General features: G+C 34.3%; 1 protein-coding gene across 1 annotated transcript; it reads left to right on the top strand.

The window, feature by feature from the left end:
* The first annotated feature begins 4020 nt into the window (after positions 1 to 4020).
* Positions 4021 to 6711, top strand: LOC146725376 (uncharacterized). Its single transcript, XM_085496372.1, has 2 exons — positions 4021 to 4094; positions 6344 to 6711. The coding sequence occupies exons 1-2, from the start codon at positions 4037 to 4039 to the stop codon at positions 6709 to 6711; spliced, it is 426 nt and encodes a 141-aa protein (XP_085352498.1). The 5' UTR covers positions 4021 to 4036.
* Positions 6712 to 10582: the final 3871 nt, after the last annotated feature.

Here is a 10582-nt window from a genome sequence, read left to right on the forward strand (position 1 = left end):
CCTGTTGCGTCATCTGATATCACAAAATTTGGATGGGAGATCCAGGATAGTACCCCAGTTTCTGTCAGTGCTAAGGGTGACCCAGTACCGCCAGAACTAATTGATGTGATTCGGTGTCAATGCAAAGCACAAGGTAAAAAATGTATCACTGAGGCATGTGGCTACCACAAAGAACATCTTTCGTGCACGTCATACTGTAATTGCTCTGGTTAATATGGCTGCTGCAATCCATACACGAACAGACGAGATGTTGAAGTTACAGACGAAGTGGGCGAGGACATGGAGGATGCTGTGGAGACTTTTCAGGATAATGTAGACCAGGATGCTGAGGAAGATTTTGATGATGATGCGGAACAGGAAGATTTGGAGAGTAGTCTTTCTGACCCTGATAATGAGTGGGAACATACAGATATTTAATTTCAGATATAAAAGATTAAGAATATCTACTTATTGTATTATTTTACACTTATTATGAATACCATTTTTGTGTCATGTAATTACAGATTTCACAGAAAGAAAACATGAATAAAGTTAATTATGAGTGTTGATAAATTTGTTATTTTTATTTTGTATTCTAATCTAAGCTTCGCCCTGGGCTTTCACACATGAGATTAACCAGCAAAATAACACCAGGAATAAATTGTATACACAAAAAAAACCATTAAAAAGAGGTATTGCACATTATTCTAGGACAAATGGGTCAAAAGTTGGATTTTCCAGATGACGTTTGATGGCCATCTTGGATTATGCAAATTAGCAGAGTTGCCCAATGTTGCAATTTTGGAAACCAAGCAGAAATTGTTCTTTGGTTCCATATGAATGTAAATCAATAAAAAAACTTCATAGGAAACAACATTTCTTGGTTTAGTATTGGACAGATAGAAATGTCAAACCGACTACTACTCAACTTCCGAAACACTTCAGTAGACACAGTAAATAAATCGCCAGCACAACTACTGCAAAGTCGTAGATTAGCATCAAAACTGCCTGTCACTGAAGAGTTGCTCAAACCAAAAGCCGTTGAAAATGCACATGCAAAGCTCAGACAACGCCAGATGACTCAGAAGTATTATTACGATATGCGTGCAAGTACAACTAAACATGCATTCTAGCCAGGCCATAATGTGAGATTCTGTACATTGAAGGGAGAATGGAAGTACGGTAAAATCCAGAATAAATGTCAAAATGTACCACGCTGTTACATAATAGAAACCCCTGAGGGCAAATTATTCAGACGTAACCGTCGCTATGCATTCAACACCCGCGAAGCTACACCAACTACTTCACGTGATCAGAATACGCGCATTGATATTAACTCTAGTGACAATAATATGAGTGATCAAAGCAAACCTTATATTCATGTTGAGAATTCTTTTAGCACAAATATGAATGAAAATGTTCATGACACAAAATAGCCTGATAACTATGATAATTCAGAGTTGAATCCTAACCTATCGCTAACACAACGGAAACTAAACAAGTTTTCACTAGATCGGTAGACTCAGCAAACCACCTCGTAAGCTAGATTTGTAGAAATGGTACCAGTTGATTTGAGTTGTGTTGTTCGATATTTGATGCCGTCAAAATGTTGATATGATTACAGTTTTGTATATTGTTACTTAAATATTGTTTATAGTTTTGTTATTTAATAATGTTTTGTGAAACGATTTTGATAACTATGTTGACACTAAGAACTGAATGGAAATCATTTCTAAACAAAACTGTACTACTACTGTAATGAAAAAAAAACAAGCACAGAAGGGAAGGTGTAATGCATGTGTTCATGCTTGTACCGATGGTCATTTGTTAATCTATATTACGTCATTGATAAGTCTTGAATAAATAACATCAGTCTTCAACATGGCGTCATAGTAGTCACGACCAGTCAATTTTACACTATTCATGGCAGTTCATGGCAGTCGTGGCACACACTGGCACTGGCACATATCGTCCCACAGTTTGCGTATAGTTCACGACCCGGTCACTAAATTTTGTTCCTCGAGTCGTGTCAATGCGTGCCACAGAATCATGCAAGTGTCAGCCTAGCTTGAGATGAGAATGGTGGAATTACTTTCTATTGTATATTCAATAACACTGGCATTGTGACAAGTAACACATAACACGTACTAATAATTTATATATGGAATTTCGATAATATCGAATTGAGTATTTCATTGATAAACAGTGCTTATTATTACAACACGTTTAAAAGTGATTTTACTAGAGACTCATTTTGAAAAGTGCTTTTACGCAAAACATGAACTGAATATTGACAAGCGATTCTAACAGAGACACATTCCATTTAAGCATGATCAAGCACTTTGCATTATTGTACAGTAATCATATGGCATATACACCATAATCCCCATACGTTTCACTCAATTATGTTTAAACTGCTTGTATAAAGTTAATACATCTTAGATAGCTGTTTTTTTTCAATAAACATTCTTAATGACATATTAATGTCCCCGTAAAACACTCAGTGAGTCAGTGTTATATTTCGAAAAGTTGTATTTTTGTGTGTGATTACAATGTGCTGATTTTCATCAAAAGTGTTTTATTAACTCCCAAAAGCACTTTTCTAACAATTATATAACACAACTGTTTTGATAGAAAATACACTTGTTTTATAATATAATAAACATGATTTAATTGCAATAGCGTGCTTTTCATTAAAACGGTGTGTTTTAATGAAAAAAATGAAAGTACTCCTAAGATTCACAGTGCAATGATATTAACATGGGTACCTGATACTTTATTTCAAATAATAAATTATTTAAAAGAGAAATATCTGTTTTTATATAATTAAATCCTTTTGAGTATGTCCCACTTGTACAAGTACACCGGGGACATTGAACATGCAATTATGAATTATTGCTTTTTTGCATTTGTATTTTTGAGATATCGTTTGTAGACAATACCCGGTGAAAAGTGGGTCATTTATAGACAAAATCTGTTCAGACAGAAGTTTTAGTCAGGCAATTCAGTATGGGGCTATATGAGGAAAATGTTTTGTTTTTTTTATTCATAAATTAGGATAGAATAAGAAAGTCGTTTATCGTATGCTGACATATGCTGAACAGGACCGGAGACGGGTGGCTGTGTGTGCTACTCTGACCATGTCGGAAACTATTTTCGTGCTTAATGGTACTTTCGGATTCTGAACAGAAACAGTTATCCAATCGCAGACAGTTAATTTCGGCCTATCATGTAAATCCTTGTTATCATAACTGTCCTATCATGATAAGATTTTATCTACCAATCGCATTCTGGTAACATAAAACTTTCCCGCCTGAATTTGGGCTATTTAAGTGACTCTCATTAGCCTTGTACTAGATGTAGCAGTAAAGTGATGATGATCAGCCCAGTTGTTGTCTCCAGACTGTTTAGCCATATCGAATCTTAACCCCACATACCGTTATGTTAACTATGTTAGCGAGTTAGGGACGCATGTTTATGATCGAAAGTGCACTTTCTAATATAAATCATGTACTGTCGACAGTTGAAAAACACCTTCACCATCTTTATGTTGTTAAAACTGAGTAAAATTGATAAATTAACTTAAATTTATTTGCCCTACATATTCTTTATATTTTTCTACCACGTATGATATACCAGTGGTACATAAAGGCCATTCCATATTCTAATATTATACTGTCGTCTCTCAGACATAGCAAGTAATAACTATTTAGTATAAAAATCAATATTTGATACTGTAAATACTGTTTCAAACCCAGAAACAAATTCTGTATTTTTTGTGTGTAAATTTCAATGTTATAATTTAAATTCTGTGTTATAAACAGTTGAGGGCGCAGTATGATTTAAATGTTATTGTGAAGTAGGTTATTCAAAAAATATGTATATAAAGAAAGTATAATACCAATAAAACAGACGTGATTTTGTTTTACAGATCAATGATGTTTTCGATTAATATTCAATTCAGTCGTCACAGAAAATTTAGTATTGAGCCTAGCGCGAGTTTGACCTTTGTTGTAATCACGTGATGATTCGCACCCGGAAACTAGTTTTCCCAACAATGCCCGTTGTTAACGCAATCGTCGTTTTTCTGTGCCTACTGTCTGCGGTAAAACAAGGTAATGTGAAATTCATAAATTGTATTATATAACCATATTCAGGTTGTGACTCGATCTGTGTTTTGTTACCGATATTTGAACAAGAAGAATGCTTCGTCAATGTTACACGCGGTGGAAGTGAACCATTCTAAAGCAATCTCAATTGACCAGCATATCTTTCTGACATTATACATGTTTCATATTATTATAATATATACGTTTTTGACACACCTTGCAAACACATTAAGGTATATTTAACCGTACAAAAACAATAACAACAACCTATGATTAGAACAATTACCACCACTGCATGAAAATTCGAATTTCCGTCGTAGCCGCTTGCCGGATTAGCAACGTGTTTTGCAGTAAATCCGTTGTTTATATTTGGGTGCGTAAACGTTCGAATTTCCTTCGCGTAACCTTCGAAACTGAAACGACGTAAATGTAGAAATTGCGCGTTTGATACGCCCAATGTAAACAGCGGAAATTCCCAAATTTGCTGTCGTTTTACGCTGAACTTAAAGAACTGATATACTACGTTGCCCGTTGTATATTTTCAACGTAAATTGACGGGCAACTCTGAGTTTGTCGTTGTTTTACGTTCAACTTATTAAGCGGAAATCACGCAGCTTGAACTGCTGCACTACTGGCTTGACATGGTAGAAATCATTCACTTTTCATATAAACCTGCTTAGGTGGCCAGGTCTAAAGACTATAGAAATATATTTCTAACTAATCCGTTTATAATTTACTAATGTATCGTCAACTATATATTTTTTGTTTTACAATGGTATTGTTTGAACTAATACTCAATGATTCGATTGTGACGAAGTGCTTAACTAGCGACTGTAACTGTACATTACATAAATATGCTATTATAGCGACATATAATAATTTATTACATACGAATCCGCAGTGACTAATAATAATATTACTTCTGTTATTGCGCCCTCGCCGATCTCAAATCCAGTTGAACTTTACAATTCATGCGAAGCAAAATAGCTCCTCTACGAGCACGAAATGTGTTTTGAGGTTAACCTAAATTTGAGATTTACTGGATTCCGGCAGAGCAAGATCCCGGCGGACATTATCTCAGAAAACATGTGTTTAGATAATGTAATTTTTAAGTTACTGCCAACACATTACCGTGAATAGAACAGGGTCGACGATGAACGTTGATGTACTGTGAAATACTTTATTTTAGCTGGAATTATTGTTTGCTGAAAAGTGTTTTTGAGTGTTTTGCATGGATTTTTTTTACTGATTTCTGACGAGTTGAATGTGACATACAGGAAAAAGGTATATTCGCGAAAATAAAGTATTTCACAGTAGATCTAAAAGGTCACCAATTTCAATCTTTATTTTAAAATACAAATAGTCCTATTGTTGCTTTATAAATCATAATATATAATATACAGCTAAAAATAGGTGGTTTAACAATTAACGGATTATGGTACGCTCACATTAAATGCCATTGTCTCCATGCGATGTACTGTCTGGGAGTTTGTTCTATCCTGATTGTGTCTACAGGGAATGTTTTCTATATCATCACTTATATTACAATTTTTAAACAAAATTCTATATTACTATGTAGTGTATTCCAATACTTGATGACCATGTAATTTTCAGGGAAAATGTTATGATCTTTTTTTATGAAGATGATGTCTACTCATGAGTTACTGTAGCACAATAATCTCCAGGAGTGTTTTTTGTGAACGGCAGATCGGCCCTGGGATTCTGGTCCTGATTCACGCGACTAATTGACGTAATTTTAAAACATACGACAATTCGTTCCACGCAACCCACTCTGTAAAATAGCGTTATTTCAAACAACACCGCTTAGCATTAAGTAGTAATTAACGAGGCGTTATATTCGGACAACTTGAAGCGGGTGAGCCAACAACCAACAGCCAACACAGCGACAGGCGTATTTATAACTGTTGTGACGTTGCTTCTCTTTCAAGGGCTAAAAATCGTTCATGTCATCATTTTGCATTTAAAAATCCAAATTTGTTGCAAATGCTGCATCTAACTCGGTTTTTCCATGGCCTGGCATACGTACAGACGCGAATAGAGGAGAATATGGTTTGTGTGTTTTTCAGGGGATGGGTGGGTTTGTAAATGGGATTAATCATTCCACGCGACCGGTGTTCCTTCAATCAGCTCGTCGTATTAGAAGATGAGAGATGACAAGCGGTTTAATTGTGTATGGGTGTTTTTAATAACGTAACGTATTTGTATTTCATGACTTATCATTCGTTATTTTGAAGCTTGCTGTCTAGATGTTATTGGACCAACAAATGTAGGCATTTTAAATGGAGAAGATGCCACTCTGGAATGTGTGCTTACAAACTTTAACAGTGGTGAAAGTGGAAAGTGGTCTGTAGTTGATGATGCTGATAGTATTATGTCATTAACCTCATCAACATGGTTCTATGCCAATGGTTACAATGAAGCAAAGCATTTAGGATGGTACGTGGATAGGACTGAACCAAACCACTATGATCTAAATATACCTAGTGTTGATATCAATGATAAAGGATGTTATTTTTGTGGAATTACTACAGCAGGGACGACACAAATGGAAAATAATTGTGCAACACTGACAGTAATAGGTATGAATATAAAACAGTTGTGATATGATTAAATAAAAAGGCATAATACTTAAATACACATGATACACACATTTATTAACATTGTGTGATAACATAAAATATGAACTCGACATAATGTAGTCTGAGATTACTGTGGCTTCACTGATTGATTAGTTCAGATGTAACCGAAGTACGCCCACTGTGCCCTCCACCGTTGCTGCATGATCGTCAGCCATCCTATTCCAACCCTTTTTACTTGGACCGTTTCCGTTTTCACACTGATGTAGTTGTTCATGAAAAAAGTTGATACATTTTTCCCTCCGCTGTCGACTTTGCCAAGCGGAGCTTATTCAATTAGTTATTGTTCATCTTCATCATCTCAAGATCACATGTAATAATAACTGAATAATGTGAATATTGCTGCCACTGCCATCTGCACTTATCAATTACAGCAGAGCTTCACCGACCGCATGGTCACTTGGTAAAATATAAGGCAACATGATTGTCTTTTGTTTAAAATACTTTATCTATACGCATTGCAAAATTATTTTTATGTACAATGGGACCATATTATGTCTGAATTGTGGTAAAATGGTGTTTGATATTTCATCATATAGTACTAATACTTTGGTCTATATGTAAATGATAATACACAGTATCTCCAGCATTAGCCTTGAATAAGTGCTAATTATGTATATAATATTCCATAATGCAATATTTTCAGTTCCACTAGAAACTCAACCATCATTAACAGACTATGAAGATGGTGATACAGCTGAAGTAACTTCTAGTTTTACAACCCCATTTACCTGCACGGTGGTGAATACTAAGCCGGCAGCGACAATAGATTGGTCTATTGGGAGTATTCCGATACAAAGTGGTATAACTACGACATCAACACCACGTAATAATGGTTTATATGACACTACAAGTACATTACAGTACATACCAGTATGGAATAGTGACCAAGATAAAGATATTAAATGTGAAGCCTATGTATTTACCACACATACACACTACAGTACATATGTGACATTGGATGTAGTAGGTAAGTAATGGTTTATATGACACTGCAAGTACATTACAGTACATACCAGTATGGAATAATGACCAAGATAAAGATATTAAATGTGAAGCTAATAATAATAATAATAATAATAATAATAATAATAATAATAATAATAATAAAGCAATAAAGCAATAAGAAAAGTTAGTTGTAAATGGGATAAAGCAAGTGTTACATATCAAATGGCATTTTCATTTCTTGATTGAAATGAGTTATGAATATAGTTGCCAATCTTTTTTATTATTACATCATCTTTTGAAGTCATCAAGAAATTAAATTTCTGGAGATCATCCTGTGTTTCTTGTGGAATTGTAATGTCTTGTATGATTTGTTGGCGTATTACTTTATATTGTGGACATATCATAACAAAGTGCAGTTCATCTTCTATTTCATTCTGTGTACATTGTTTGCAAATTCTATTTTCAGTAGGTATTTTTGGTTGCACATGCTTCCTTTTTTGTCCCCGTTCGGACGAAGTCCGAAAACGGGGACTTATAATTCGGTCTCCGTCCGTGCGTCCGTGTGTCCGTATGGAGTCATATCTCGGAATCCCTTGGACCAATTCCGTTCATTCTTTGCATGTGCCTAGTACTTTATGTGAGACATATGCACATGCAGTGGTTTAGCGATGATTCGATTCAAAATTGCCGACTGGCAGCCATCTTGTTTTTTGAAAATGTTGTATTTTGGACATGCTTTGTCAGTTTTCATTCAAACTTGGTACATAGATTATACATGTTAGGATACATGTCCATGACGATTTATTTCGCAATTGGATCAAAGATGGTCGACTGGCAGGCATCTTGTTTTTTTATGCGGTATCTTGGACGTGCTCTGTCAGTTTTCATTCAAATTTGGCACATACATGTACTTTATACATGTTAAGATGCATGTCCATGACAATTTGTTTCAAAATCTGGTCAAGGATAGCCGATTGACAGCCATCTGACTTTTTGGTCTTACTACTATATTTCCACAATTTATGTACCATTTTTATTCGTATTTGGCACATACATCATGCATATCAGTGTGTTTCATAATCAGATCAAAGATGGCCGAATAACGGCTGTTTTTATTTTTGGCCATATTACTACTACACGGAACATGTGTTTTGATGTAAATAAACAATCTGTTGTATACGCCACTTGGAACTCAAGTTTCAAGGACACACTGGCGACAACCCCGAGCACAAAGAGAACTTTCAAAAATTCAACTGGGACTGTGTCATTTTCAATGACTTGTTCTATTGTTAAATTGTTTACTAGTCCGAAATTTTGTCATTGAAATTCTTTGTTTCAAATTCAACACATCCAAGTATTTTTCAAAATTATAATCATTCTGTTGTTCTCGTGAAAAATTCATGTTGTTCATTATTTTTTGTATTGAAGAGTACCATTGTAAATTGGATTTCTTTTGTTCAAGGTATGTTTGTTTTGTGATACTATTGCCTGGTAATTTATTGATACGAGTCCAGTATTTTATTAAATTGATCTGAATATCTACTAAGAGTGGGAATTCTCCTACTTCGGCTCTGCATGCAATGTTTGCCACACATTTGTTCAATCCTAGTAGTTGTTTGTAAAAATTCCAATTGTGTTCTTTCTGTTATTGTTTCGTCCCATTTGTTGTAATCTTGAATTTTATGTCCCCAGATTTCAGACCCATACAATAATATTGGTTGAATACACCTTTTAAAACGATGGGTTCTACAATTTGTTTCTGGTGATAGGAACTGTTTCAATGCATACATTGCTCGGGCTGCTTTATCCGCTAAATTTTGTTTGGCTTCAGTGTAGCAGCCATTTGACTTTATGTTTATACCCAGTTAGTTGTACATATTTACACATGTAATATTTTGTTCATTATAATAGAATTTTTCTGTCTTTTTCAGTGTTCCTCATTTGAAAATAACAACTTTGTTTTGCCTGTAGTTTCCATTTATGACAATAAACCTCTAAACTATTTAGTGCATTTTGTAGACCGTTTTTTGCTTCAGATATTAACACTAGATCATCTGCATAGAGTAGGGAACTAATTTTACAGTTATTCAATGTATTACACTGGATCTAATGATTCACCTTCTAGTGAATTATTTAAGTCATTAACAAACACATTAAAAAGCATTGGGCTAATGACACAACCCTGCCTAACACCCTTGGTCGTTTCAAATATGGGTGTAATTTTATTTTTGAAACGAATGCATGAGATCTGGATAAATACCTGAGTCCAGGATTATATTAAATAATTTATGTAGTGGCTGAATTAGGAAATCTGAACTGTATTTAAGCAATTCTGGGCAATAAACGTCATATCCTGATGATTTTTTTCTCTTTAGTTTTTTAATGGCTAGCCTAATTTCTTTTTCAGATATCTCATTATTTAAATTATAATTGTTAAAATGTTCTTTTACTTCCATAGCTGAGATGTTAGAGATAATCTGTTTTTGAAAAACAGTATTATTATTATCAGTAGCATTATTATTTAATTGTTCATATAATTCTTTCCATTTTCCTGGTGAAATTGAATTAGATTGATCATTTCTTGAGCCTTTTAGTTCATTGATTATTTTCCAAAATTGTTGGGGATTATTTTTTTTTTATGTCAGTTAATTTATTAACAATTTTATTTTGTTCTTCTTTTTGTTTTGATCTAATTAACTTTTTGTATTTCTTTTTCTTGGCAAAGAACACATTTCGTAAGTTCGCATCAAAAGGATGTTTGCTGATTATACGTGCAGTATTACGCAGATCTGTTTTAAGAATATTACATTCTTTGTCAAACCACATTTTCTTTGATTTACGTTTAACATTTCCACTATTACTTTTTCGTTTATGTTTAAAAATCTGACT

Source organism: Saccoglossus kowalevskii, unplaced genomic scaffold (genome assembly GCF_978046115.1).
Source record: "Saccoglossus kowalevskii unplaced genomic scaffold, keSacKowa6.1 SCAFFOLD_230, whole genome shotgun sequence".
In the NCBI taxonomy this organism is placed as follows: Eukaryota; Metazoa; Hemichordata; class Enteropneusta; family Harrimaniidae; genus Saccoglossus; species Saccoglossus kowalevskii.